Below are 14177 nucleotides of genomic sequence, written 5' to 3' on the forward strand. Positions count from 1 at the left end.
TTTAAACACATAAAAGATACTGAGAGACATAGCAAGAGCTATGGAAAACACAAAAATATTTAATTTTTAATGATTTATATAGTAAAATAACATTACAAAAAAAAAAAACGCAATATACCGGGACCGCAAAAACTGAACCGCGATGGAGCGGGGGTTTACTGTACATGATAAAGTAATAAATAAGTACATCTTGCTTGTCAAAATAAAAATCCTGTCGCGGAGCTCCTTGTCTAACAGCTAAACAACCTACATCACATGGTCTCTGTCTACAAGCAACATTGTGGATATTATACATCATACGAGAATACAACGAATCAAATGGTTTCAATCAGGCTAGGCCCTGTACAGTAAACTTGCAATAAAATAGTAAGCGCTGCAAGGCACTGCCTGTTTATGCTTTGATCAGCCATAACATTATAACACCCACCTAATATTGAAAAGGGCCCCCTTTTGTTGCCTAAACAGCCCTGACCCATTGAGGCATGGATTCTGAAGGTATGTTGCGGTATATGGCACTGAGCCGTCAGTAGCATTACACTGCCTCCGCCGGCTTGCCTTCTTTCCATACTGCATCCTGGTGGCATCTCTTTTCCAGACAATCAACACACAAACACCCAGCTATCCACAGGATGTAAAAGAAAACAATTAGTCAGACCAGGCCACCTTCTTCCATTGCTCTATGGAACAGTTGTGATGCTCAAGCACACATTGTAGGCTTTTGGCTGTGGACAGGGGTCCGCATGGGCCACCTGACCTGTCTGTGGCTACACAGCTGCATAAACAACAAACTGCGATGCACTGAGTGTTTTGACACCTCTCCTGAGAGCAGCATTAACTTTTTCAGCAATTTGAGCTACACTACATTGGACTACATGGGCCAGCCTGCACTCTCCACTTGCATCAATGAGCCTTGGCTGCCCATGACCCTATCACCAGTTTACAAGTTTTCCTTGCCTGGACCACTTTTGGTAGATCTTGACCAATGGAGACCAGAAACATCCCACAAGAGCTTCAGTTTTGGAGTTGCTCTGACCCAATCGTCCAGCCATTACAATTTGGCCCTTGTCAAAGTCGCTCAACAGGTCTTTTTTCTGCTATCAACACATTATCTTCAGGAACATGTTCACTTGCTGCTTAATATATCCCACCTCTTTTCAGATGCCATTGTAACAAGATAATCAATGTTATTCACTTTATCTTTCAGGGGTCATAATGTTGTGGCTGATCGGTGCACATTTTGTTCATTATTAAAGTGCTTACACTTTTATGCATTTCTGAAAAGAGAACACAAAACCCTTCATTATCCCAAAAACACACCCCAGCTTTACATCTCCACTCCTTCCTAATTCGGGTTGCTAAGCAACAAGCCACACGGAAACAGGTTTGCAGAGTATAATAATGGCAGCAAAGGAGAAGGAGCTCCTTGGCGATTGTCTGTATGCGAATGGAGCGGAGCACAACACAGACAAGACACTCTTCACTTGTCCTTAGCAGTACCAGCAGGAAGCTATGAAAATGGATTTTGGGGGAGGGAACCACAAACTAGTTAATCTGCCTAAACAAAAAAAAAATCATAATTCATAACCTAGACACGTAGCTGAGTTTTATTAAATAAACTTACCTGATGCTGATGTGTAGCCCCCTGAAAGTGGGAGGTTAAGGCTAATATTGGACATGGATTCTCCATCAGTATCAGAAGAGAAGGCACTACTGAAAATTTCAGGTCCACTATCTAGGTCTGACGCACTGCTTTGGGACATCTGCCATAAAACACAAAGAGTGGGATATTCAAATGACTACTTGATTGCCAGATTCTGACCATGGAGTTTCTATTTAATGGTTGTTTACCGCCATATGTACTCTTTACATATAAATACTTATAAAAAGAATTAGGAACAGAAAAACATGCATGGAATGCTAACAATATCATAATAGTATGGGAAGGTGTGCAAAAGAATGAGAGCAGCACAGTCAACATTGACTGTGCTATTCAGCTAGGAAAATAAGCATTGTTCACTTTAGGGCTTGTTCACATCATGACCATAGAGCTGCATTTTTCTGCACAGCACAGATTATGGTGTGAACTGGACACATTGGGGGAGATTGAAACTGGTGCACACAGAATCTGGTGCAGCTGTGCATAGTAACTAACCAGCTTCTAGGTTTAAGGTTCCGCCAACACTTGAGGGACTCCAAAGTCGTGCGATTTTGAGTGTGACTTTTACACTCAAGTTGCATCAAAGTAGTGCAGGAACCTTTTCTAAGTTGCATACATTTTAATGGGTTCCATCTAAATCAGTGGTTCTCAAATCCGGTCCTCGGGACCCACTAACAGGCCAGATTTTAAGTATTACCTTGGGGGATGCAGACTAGAATACTGCAATCACTGAGAAGCAAATGAGATCACCTGTGATGTAATTTAGTTATCTTGCAAACCTGGCCTGTTGGTGGGTCCCGAGGACCGGATTTGAGAACCACTGATCTAAATCAATGGGCTGCGACTTGTCATGCGACTGTGTCCAAATGTGTAAAAGTGTAAACAAAGCTTAATTTAACAAGCTGAAGTTAGAAGCCGATTGGTTACTATGCACAGCTGCATCATATTCTGAGTGCGTCAGTTTTAGTACATCTCCCCCATAGAAAATAATTGTTTTCATGTGCGGTGGGGTGCAAAAGGATGCAGATCAACAGATGTGATGTGAACAATCCCCTAATATTGGGAGCAATTCAACTCGATACAATCCTACTGCCTATAAGGTCAGATTTCTTTGGCAGGTGCTCCTAATGAGTACCGAGGGCTCTGTTATGGCACCCATATATAAAATCGCAAAAGATATGTTTACATGGCCACAAATTATATTATCTGTATGCTCCCAGCACAGTAACAGGGAAATTATAATGATCACAGAGCAAGAACAAACTAGCAATGATTATTAAGATGGCCATAGATGGATTGATATTCAGCCAGTTCAGCAGGGACCGGCCAAATTTTGATCTATCTATGCCCATTCTCGTTCAAGAGTCGTCGATCAATTGAGTGACTCCTCTCAAACAGGACCTCTGGAAAATATGAGTTTGATCAGTGCCTGCCGCCCATTGACTGGAGAACTGATCAATGTATTCTGACAGTGCAGGAGTCTCCTCTGTCAGACTACAATAGCGCAGCGGGGAGAATTCCCCCATTTACCTTGTGTAGATGGGGAATCTGTTCACCTTTGAATAAAAAAAACAACAGAGTCAACTATGGCTAGCTTTAGAATATAAGTGTACTAGGCCGGAAAGTTTTTGGGTGATTGTTGCCTGGCGTCATGCATATTCCTCTATTCACAGGGTATTCAAGTCAGGTCATTTGAGATTTTTTAAATTATATATATATATATATATATATATATATATATATATATATATATATACACACATACACATACATACACACACACATATTATATATATATATATATATATATATATATATATATATATACACACACACACACACACATACATATATTCACACACACACACACACTATATTGTCAAAAGTATTGGGACACCTGCCGTTTTACACACACATGAACTTTAATGGCATCCCAGTCTTAGTCAGTAGGGTTCAATATTGAGATGACCCACCCATTGCAGCTAGAACAGCTTCAACTCTACGGGAAAATTTTATCAATTCATCTTTGGGATGAATTTGAGCCAAGACTGCGAGCTGGGTCTTCCTGTCAAACAGTGTATATATACTTTCTACTGCATATATATTTATTAAATTATTTATTTGTATTAATCTACAAAATGCAAAGTGAGTGAACTGAAGAAAAATATAAATCAAAACAATATTTGGCGTGACTACCCTTTAGCTTTAAGCCAGCATTAGTTCTTATACTTGAACAAACACAGGGATTTTATAGGATTAGAGTCAGGTGTATGGTTAACCAATTATACCAAGCAAGTGCTAATGATCATCAATTTAATATGTAGGTTAAAAAACACAGTCATTAATTGAAATAGAAACAGCTGTGTAAGAGGCTTAAACCTAAGTGAGGAACAGCTAAAACCCTGCTACTAAAGGGGAGGTTGTGGAAGCCAGTTTCATGTCACAGGTCAGCACAGCAAGACAGAGCACAGCAACAAGACACAAGGTAGTTATAGCATCAGTAAGGTCTCTCCCAGGCAAAGATTTCAAAACAGACTGGGGATTTAAAATGTGCTGTTTAAGCTCTTTTAAAGCAGCACAAAGAAATGGGCAGCACTGAGGAACGTAGATGCAGTGGTCGGTCATAGAAACTTAATGCAGCAGATGAAAGACACATCATGCTTACTTCCCTTTGACATCAGAAGATGTCCAGCTTGGGAATGCCCCAGGATAAGGATATTTTGGCAGCGCATTTTTAGAATGGTTCGTCAAATTACTGGCCTGTCCCTTCACCCTTCACCGATATATATGCCCTGTTGGGCCACCGCAGCCTGCGGTTTCTTTCCGTCTTGCTAAACATAAGATCTCCTGGATAATGACTCAGGAGAAAATGTTCAGTATTTTGGATGACTCAAAAACAAAATTCAAGCAGATCTGGGAACCTTGGGCGGCTTTCGTAAATGTATCCATCTAAGACCTGCCAAATTTAATCTTGACGACTACAACCATACTTTTCACACGTCTCGGCCGGAGCACGGGCCGCAGGAACCTTCTCCCTCTCACTTCCTCTCTCTAAACCACTCTGCTCACTCTCTCCACCTCTCTGTCCTTCCTGACTTAATTTTTCTTCTCTTTCACTCCTTCAGTGTTTTTGCAGCGGACAAAGAGTCAGGTTTTACTTTTTCAATAGGGTTCGGGTGGGTCGGGGTCTCCTACCCCATGTTCCGATTCGTTTGGGGACAGACCCGACTTTGTGTATTAGCCAGGTTTATGGGTTTTTACAATTTGTTGTTTAGGTTATTAGGGAAAGCAAGGTCTCTCAGATAAATCTGTAATGAGGGGCTTGCTATGGTTATTCTCACGTAAGATCCTTTTTAGGCATGACACTACCTCTGAGACACATTATGTTCCCTTTAGGGGTGTCTTAGGGGTCGTGGCCATGCATTTTGGGGGTTCCCCCCCTTCGTTTTGTTTCCTCATGTTTTTGTATTGTTCCATGACCTTATGCTAATTCCTCTATCCTCATTACCTGAAACCTGATTCGCTTAATACTGTCCGACCGGGTCGTATTCTGACCTACTGCCCACTTCTAATACCTGTTACCTGACCTTTGTTATCAGCTAGTATGCCTACTTGATTTTGATGTACCATCACTGTTTTGTATTTACAGTTGTTAAACTTTAATAAAAATATTGAAACGAGAAGATGTCCAGCAGTGCTTTCAGCAAAGAACTGGCAGAAATCAGAGGGACTTAGGTACACCCATCTACTGTCCAGAGAAGTCTGTCCAGAAGTGGACATCTGAAAACATTCTTAATTTACAGCATTTTTTCACACCTGCCTACAACTTTTGCACAGTAGTGTATATCTGTGGAAAGTAGGGATCCACAGGGGGCGTCTGAATTTGGTGAAAGAAGTGGGAATCAGTTTAAAGTACCCCATTTTTCTTTTCCAAACCTCACTATTCAGGTGTGGCCCTAAAGGCTATCAAAAAGTGATTTTTCTAATTTTATTTTTAGTCACTTCCTGCATTAGATTGCTGCTTGCTGTCAGATAAAAATCACAAGAAAGTATTGTGTATAGAATCCCTTTAAAACGGCATAAAGACACCCCCAACAGCTAGTAATCAGTATACGGTAGGCTTAGGATGTTCATATTTCGTTTTCTACACACCATTGGCAGCTGCCGGTTCTTTGAGGTAGATCTGTTGCAATAGGCTTCGTGAGTCTTTTGAAGATAACGCCTCCAGAAATTGCATATAACTTCATCCTGTTGTAAACATATACAAAAAGAAGAAGTCAGTCACTGAACATTTAAGAGTCTTTTTTACATTGTGTTCAACACAGTAGCGTCTTCTTAAGAAGATATTTGAAGGTCTGACTTCTGCCAAAGACTCCAAAAATAAGAGATAATTGCTTATTTTAGAAAAGTGGATGGAGCCATGCAAATCATTCTATTATGCTCCCGTGGCCAACTGTACATCTAGAACTGATAAATTATAGTACAGATAGATATAGTCTATTATTATAGAACCAGTTATTCCAAAATGCACACAGCTGTTTTTTGGCTAATTGACCATTTTCATTGCAGTGTATTGAAACAAAGGCTTTTTTGAAGTAGGATTTATGGACCGACAAAACCATACAACCAGACATTGTGCTAAACACAGATAAAAGGACATTGCTTTGTATAGGTATAAACATTCCTGACAGCTATTTCTTAACTGCTTCCTTAAGAGGTTTGAACCCTAGTCACAGCATCATTTTTAGATATAATTTTTACCAAAAAGACCAGTGTGCCATCTGCAAAAAACTGAATTTTTGTAAAATCTTACCGTAAAATTCCTTCCTCTGAGTCCTCTGACAGTCGCCGCCCCTCACATAGTCTTCACCAATGGGTATTGACCGCTTATCCACAGGAGTAAGCTAGGCAGAAGATTTTGTTAAAAACACAAAAAACTTTGCATAGACACACCTACAGGGGGCTGTCCCAATACCTGCGGCTAGCCTCATTCCCAATTCAGTTTGGTAAAAAGCAGTAGATAATCCATGAACCCCAAAAGAGGGGCGGGGGCGGCGACTGTCAGAGGACTCGGAGAAAGGAATTTTATGGTAAGATTTTACAAAAATTCAGTTTTCTCTTACGTCCTCTGACAGTCGCCGCCCCTCACATAGTATTCACCAACGGGATGTCCCAAAGCAGTGTAGACATGAGGGGTGGGAAACCGTCTCAAGGTAACGAAGCACCCAAGGTCAGATAAAGGAACCTTAGCTGAACCAGAAATGTAACCCACTGGGTAACAGGAAAGCTCAACAGGAGCGAACAAACCCAGGAAGGTAAAATAACCAAGGGGGAAAAAACCCCCACAGGAGGCGACAGGCTAAAAACGCCATGTCTCCCCCAAAGTACTGCCGCACACAGAACTTTGCGGCCAAAGGAGGCATCTGCCGATGCCAAAACATCAAGTTAGTAAACTGTGTGCAGGGACGACCAGGTCGCCGCATTGCACATCCAGGACACCGACGCCTGATGGCGAAAAGCCCAAAAAGCACCCTCCGCTCCAAAGAGTGCGCCATGACAGGGAAGGGCGGAACCCGATCCCTAGGCGATAAGCCTGTACAATCGTCCATCTGAACCAGACAGGAACAGTTGCCGCAGACGCAGCCATACCCTTCCTAGACCCTCAGGAAGGGCAAAAAAGAGAATCCGACCTTCTGAAGGATTCAGTAGACAACAGGTAACCCTGATCACCCTGACAACATCCAAGGAATGCAAGGCAAAAATCCGTAGGATGCGTAGGATTCGCACACAGCGAAAGCAAAACAATATCCTTATGGAGATGGACATCAGACACCACCTTCGGAAAGAAGGATTGATGAGGTCGCAAGACCACCTTATCCCCATGAACCACCAGGTAGGGGGGAGCGGCAAGATAGGACCGCCAACTCCGACACACTGCAAGCAGATGTGATCGCCACCAGAAAGGCAACTTTCCGTGACAGTGCAAGCAGAGGAATCTCCCGGATGTTCTCAAAGGGAGGACGTTGCAAAATGACAGAACCAAATTCAAGTCCCAAGGGGTTAAGGGCGCCCACCGAGGGGGCCAAATGACGCATCCCTTGAGTAAAGGCGCAGATCAAAGAATTTGACGCCAAAGGGTGCTGGAAAGAATGGCCAGCGCAGATAACTGACCCACAACAGTGGGCAGTGCAAGACGTAGGTCCACACCGGAGTGCAGGACCTTGCCACCGAAAAGTAGAGAGGATGGAAACCCCGCGATTTGCAACAGGCGAAGCAAGCCTTCCAGGTGCGATAATAAATCTTACCAGACGAGGCCTCCCTAGCTCTAAGCATGGTAGGAGTGACCTCCGACGAGAGACCCCGATCTCTCAAGATCTGGCTTTTAACAGTCACGCCGTCAAGGCCAGCGACTGTAAAGCAGGATGAAAGAACAGCCCCTGAGACAACAGATCGTCTCGAAAGGGGAGACGCCAGGGAGGCTCAACGACCATTTGCATGACATCCGCGTATCAAGACCGGCGCGGCCAGTCCAGGCCCCCAGGACCACCAACCTCGGTTCCGAGACCAACCTGCAAAGGAACCGTGACAAATGGATCGGGGGGGGGGGGGGGAAGGCATAAATCAGGCGATACTGATTCCAAGGCACCACCAGCGCGTCCGAGGCGGCTACCAGAGGATCGCGTGTTCTTGCCACGAGCCTTCCCACCTAGTTGTTTAGAGGAGGCGCGCCATCGCGTATACCTCCGGGTATAGGGACCATTCCCCCTGGTCTGGGGTCTGGCGACTCCGATAGTCGGCCTGCCAGTGTTCCATACCCGGAATGTGAACTGCCGAAAGCACCGAGCCTCGCGTCTCGGCCCAAGGCAGAATCTTGGCCACTTCCTTGGCCGCCCGGGCACTCCTGGTTCCCCTTTGGTGATTGATGTACACCACCGCAGTGGTGTAGTCCGCCTGCACCCGCACAGGGCGGCCCTGAAGACGATCCCTCCAACGGAGCAAACAGAGTCTGATCGTTCTTAGTTCCCAGGCATGTATCGGTAGGGAGGATTCCTCCTCCAACCAAGTGCCCTGGGCAGACAATTTGCCCAGATCGCCACCCCGATGGCGTCCGTGGTGAGCACCGTTCAAAGCAACGGCCGGAAGGATTTCCCTTCCGTCAGAGCCGGAGACTGGAGCCACCACAGAAGGTCCGCTCTGACCCAGTGACTCAAAGATATCCTCCGATCCAATGACTGAGGATGACTGTCCCACCTGGCTAGGATCTCCCCTTGCAGAGATCGCGTGTGGAACTGTGCAAATGGGACCGCCTCAAAGGCTGACACCATCAATCCTAGGGACTGCATGCAGGTCCTGAGTGATGAGGATTTGTTGTCCCTGAGGGACCTGACCTCGTTGAGCAGAGTCCGGAGAATGTCCTCCGGCAGGAAAACTCTTGCATGGGCGGGGTCCAGGACCATTCCCAGATAAGGGAGACGAACAGAAAGGAGCAATGTCGACTTCTGAAAGTTGATGGCCCATCCGAACTCCTGGAGCGTCTGAACCGTGGTTGACAGATCGCGCAACATAGTTGAACTGGAACTCGACTTTAACAGGAGATAGTCCAGATATCCAAGGATAGCGATCCCCCACGCCCGCAACAGGGCCAGAACAGAAGCCCCAAGCTTTGGTAAACACCTTGGAGCCGAAGCGAGACCAAAAGTAACGCCACGAACTGATAGCGCTCCTCTGCGATAGCAAATCGGAGGTACCTCTGATGACCCTTGAATATAAGGATGTGTAGAAACGCAGCCTTGAGGTCGATTAAAGCCAGGAATCTCCCAGGCTCAGAGAGGCCACCACGACCAGAGGGATTCCATACGGAATTCTTGAACCCGCACAAAGCGGTTTAGAAACTTTAGGTCCAGAAGCGGACACACCTTGCCCTCCTTTCAGGGCACCGTGAACAGATTCGAGTAAAAACCCCCGAAAACCTGTCCCAATGTGACACCGGGATGATCACCCCCTGGGCGAGGAGAACCTGAGCAGCCCATTGGAGATCTTGGAAATGATCTGGGGTCAATGAAGATTTGAGGGAAAGAATCTGTCTGCTGGGCGCGATCGAAATTTGATCTTGTACCCCGACCGAATGAGTTCCTGAACCCATCTGTCCGGAATGGCGGACGGAGCTGCCGTGCCAGAGTGGGCGGCTATAGACTTGCCCGCCCAAGGCTTCTTCCGGCCAGAGGCCTTGAAGGATTCGCCCTTGTCATGTGCCCTACAGGCACGAAAAGACCCCTGGTTAGGTTTAAAGGAAGGGTCCCGCTTACCGCGGAAAAACTTACCCTTGGACACGTGGAGCAGCAGAGTGCTTGTACCCCCAGTGACCCCCTTCACCAACTCGTCCAGGGAGCCAAAAAGGCAATTCCCTGCATAAGGGATGTTAGACACCGTCTTCCTGAAAGCCTGGTCGGCCGACCAGCTCTGCAGCCACACAAGGCGACGGATTATCACTGCGACAGCAGATAAGCGTAAGACTAAAGGGGCCTCATCCAAGGCGCATCACACAGGCATAAAACCGCCTGAACAATTTTGTCCACCATCTCCAAAGTAGCAGGAGGGGCGGAATCAGCCACAAGCGTGCGACTGAGCACCGTAGTCCACTCCACCACAGCCTGAGAGACCATCACTGAGGCGAACACTGGCTACATCAAGGAACCTGCCCCCACATAGGAGTGGCGGGCAAGAGAGCCCACCCGCCTATCTGCCGTGTCTCTAAGCAACGGACAAGCCTCCATGGGCATCAGAGTGGCCTTGTGTACTCTGGATACCGTGTGGTCCACCTTAGGGGCCACAATCCAGTGTGAATCCGTTGGAGACGCAAAGGGACAATGGTATGGAAACCGCTTAGGTACCACAAAGTTGCACTTCAGATTGCGCCACTGTTCGTTTACCATTTCATGAATTTCTGCATGACAGGGAAAAACCTGAACCAATTTCTGGGCTCTGCGGGTCCCAAAAGACGACCGCTTACCCTGCTGGTCGGGCTCATCCTTCAAATGCAGCGGTTCTTTTACAGAACTATGAGCGCAGCCATAGCAACGCTATCACTGGCCGTCCTGGCGGGGGAAAACTTCCTCCTCCTCCACTTCCCCCTCCCACTCCAACTGAGAGTACTGAGACCCCTCAGGGGGTACACTGTCCGTGGCAACCATGACAGAATCTGAATCAGAGGAAGGTGAAGGCCTGGGCCTTCTTCTAAAAGGTCGCTCAGACGACAGCAGATCCACTTTTGATGCGAAAATCGCAAGTGCAGCAGTAAGGGAGCTGGGCACAGAGGATTCAGGAGTACCTGAACCCTCCACCAGAGCTGGGGGGAATTTTGCTGTCCTGGGAATCCATTAAGAACACACTTAAAACTTCTATGGCGCTGGCCCTTTAAGTCGCGACAGCCGCGTATCGCACCGCTACCGCAATAGTGGAAGAAATAGCACAAGTTTGAAAAACTGCAGGAAAAAAAGTAGCCAGCATGAAAAGTACCCAGAAGAAGCTTAAAAACACACAGAAGTATGTGCATACAGTTACCCATGCCGCAGGATCGATCAGAGAGTCTGAGGAGAGGAAGTGATGTCACTCTGCTAGAGGACTAGACTAAGAAAAAATGGTTGCCAATGAAAGTCTATGGGGAGGCTCCGGGAAAATGGCCGCCGAGCACATGTGAGAAAGGACCTTGCCACAACAAAGATGGTGCCGAAAAGGGTGCGATTTTGCTACAGGGAGGAGTGCTATCGCCCATACATGAAGCCAAGCAAGCTGCCCACACTAAAAATGGCGGCCCCGCGGTTTTTCACTCACAGTGGGCCCCACACACACGTCTGATACCCCAAAGTAGTACAAACACCCACAGGGGTGAGGGACCCCCGCAACCCCCTCCCAGCGCGGCATAACCTCTACAGTGCCCCCACAGGGACCAGGAGGGACACACGGGAGGTACACCGACAGACATGAGGGAACAACACAGACACCAAAACGAGACTGCCATTCCCAGCACAGAGCCCCCACAGACACCCCCCGACAGACAATGCCACAGTCAGAGGGGAACATGGTACTCACCGACCAGAGATAGCATGGGTGCCGCCGTGAGACGGGGAGCCTCCCACCCCGGGTGGGGGTACCGTCAGCCGAACAGGACGCTAGCTACATGCGGCGTACCGCAGTAGAGACATCCTAGCGAAGTGGCCACTTCGCGTCCTTTGTCCCTGAGGACAGGGACAGGTCGTTTGCGAGGCCTGGGCATACGCATAGCCTGCTAAACGCTCGATGGCAGGCTGGGGTTCCATAAGGTTCTCTGTCCAAGGAAACCAGGACAACCAGTCCGATTCCCAGCTCCGCAACGCTGTAGTCTTCCGAAGTCTAACTAAGCGCAGGAACAAATAAAAAGCTACTAGTGCAAAGAAAAACACACTTAGCAGAAAATAAAATGTAATAAAACAGAGAAAAGGCTGAGACTGTAGCCCCAGCACAGGGAAGCCTGCCTACTCCTAGCTAGGCAAAAGACAAACTGAATTGGGAATGAGGCTAGCCGGGGGTATTGGACCAGAGGGACAGCCCCCTGTAGGTGTGTCTATGCAAAGTTATGCGTTTTTAACAAAATCTTCTGCCTAGCTTACTCCTGTGGATAAGAGGTCAATACCCATTGGTGAAGACTATGTGAGGGGCTGCGACTGTCAGAGGACGTAAGAGAAATATAGTAAGTAGTAGAAGAAATAAAGCTGAAGTTTAATTTGCCCAAATCCACAGCACCGCTCAAGACACACTCCTGTTATGCACAGATAATCTAGGTGCAGACTCCTGGAGCCCGTCTCCGCTCAGCATCCAGAAATCAATCAATAAGACGCAGTCCAATATTAGCTCTTCTTGCTGTGTTTATTGAACAATCAGCAAACAAACTGCATGCTCTATTTTCTCAACCCAAAACTGAACTTCCTTGACGCATTCACCACTCCCGGCTTGCTCAATGTGATCTGCTTAAATTTTGCCTTCAATGAATCCTCATAGCCCTCTTCATTAACATGCAATGACCTAAATAAATATGTTTTAATTACATATCTTATTTTATACCCAGTGACATAGCAGGGTTCCATGCTTCTATGTGTAATGCAGACACAGAATCGCTGGTGGGACTGGCCGGCAGGGTGCTGTTGTCTATTTCAAAAACCAACCTGTGTAACCGTCTACAGCTGTTCATATTGCCGCTGAGTCTCTGCAGAAGCAGCCTGCTGTTTCACACCTGGTCCAAAATCTGTTTCTTGCTCAATACAAAGCAGTACCCTTCTGAGCTATGGACAAACTAGTGTAAATTTACAATGATTATATAAGTATGGTGCAAAAATAATCAATTCAAACCTAATTAAAAAAAAATTAAAAATACCAAGAAAATGTAAAAACCACAGAAACTGTACTATAATAAATCCCACAGTGTTATAACCGCAAGAGACAAAATCCCTTTTCAAAAATCCTAATAAAAAAGTAAATTTTGGACAAAAAATGTAGGGCAGAGCCTAATGCTGCTAGTCAGAAGGACTTTACATTGATCCTGGGTTTGTCTATGTGAACTGGAGAAGCAGCCAGCTGCTGGTGTTTAGCGATATTCACATGCTTTATTAGAGTGCTGATCTGCACACAGGGCATTAATAAGGCTTCTGTGAAGGTTTTGCTGGTTTTACTTTTTTATGAATGTGAGTTTATCCATGTTAGGGTCCATACATGGAGTCTGATTTTACACTATGGGATTTACCTTTTCTGGTTGACCCATCCATCCGGGGAGTGAGAGCCTACTGAGTAGACTGATAGTGATGGATTTTTCGGTTTATGCATCCACCTCAGGCGATTCCCATCAGGAGAGAAGAGACACATGCTTTGCAAAACTGATTTATAGGCAAACATCATTGGTGAGAAAATAATCCTCCTGAGCGGTGGAGGGATCATCACAGGAAGTCACCATTGATTTATGTGTCACTGAGTTGTCACTTTGGATTTAAGATTTACTGCTTTGAGCTGAATTGAAGTTGTTTAAAACTGTTTAAGAACTTTTGTTTGAGCACTGGCAATTACACACCAATAACACAACTTTTATGTTAGGCAACATTGTATTAAAGTCTGATTATTTGTTTATATCACACATGTCATTTTACTGATTCCTTTTGTATAAGCGCTGTACAAGTGGGTTTCTCGGTCTTCACTTGCTGTTATAACAAGTTTCTTGCTTGTCTTTGCGACAACTTCAGAATTCCTCAGTAACGTGCCCTAGGTCTTTTATAGAGTTTGAATGTTTAGATGTTCTTGCACTCCCCCTTCTAGTTGTTAACTAGAAATGCTGCCAGACACTTCTTCTGGGGTCATGTCCAGGGAAAGCGATTTAAACCTGCTCAGTGCATTTGGGAGTTGTCTGCGCAAAAGCCTCAGAGTATCTTCTCCAAGGCTCCTGTATCTGTGATATTTGTTGCAGTTCTGATACTAGTTTATGACCTCTGCTTGTTTCTTG

The 14177-nt window shown here is 45.9% G+C and overlaps 1 protein-coding gene across 1 annotated transcript in view; it reads right to left on the reverse strand.

Moving 5' to 3' along the window:
• TAF1B (TATA-box binding protein associated factor, RNA polymerase I subunit B) overlaps positions 1-14177 on the reverse strand; it is a 254378-nt gene that overhangs the window by 209163 nt on the left and 31038 nt on the right. The window contains exons 5-6 of the mRNA XM_082252374.1: positions 5810-5905; positions 1622-1760 (exon numbers count right to left, since the gene is read on the reverse strand). Coding sequence (XP_082108500.1) covers positions 1622-1760; positions 5810-5905 — 235 coding nt within the window. The remainder of the gene's footprint in view (positions 1-1621; positions 1761-5809; positions 5906-14177) is intronic.

This window comes from Pelophylax lessonae (assembly GCF_965119305.1).
Source record: "Pelophylax lessonae genome assembly, chromosome: 3".
Lineage (NCBI taxonomy): Eukaryota > Metazoa > Chordata > Amphibia > Anura > Ranidae > Pelophylax > Pelophylax lessonae.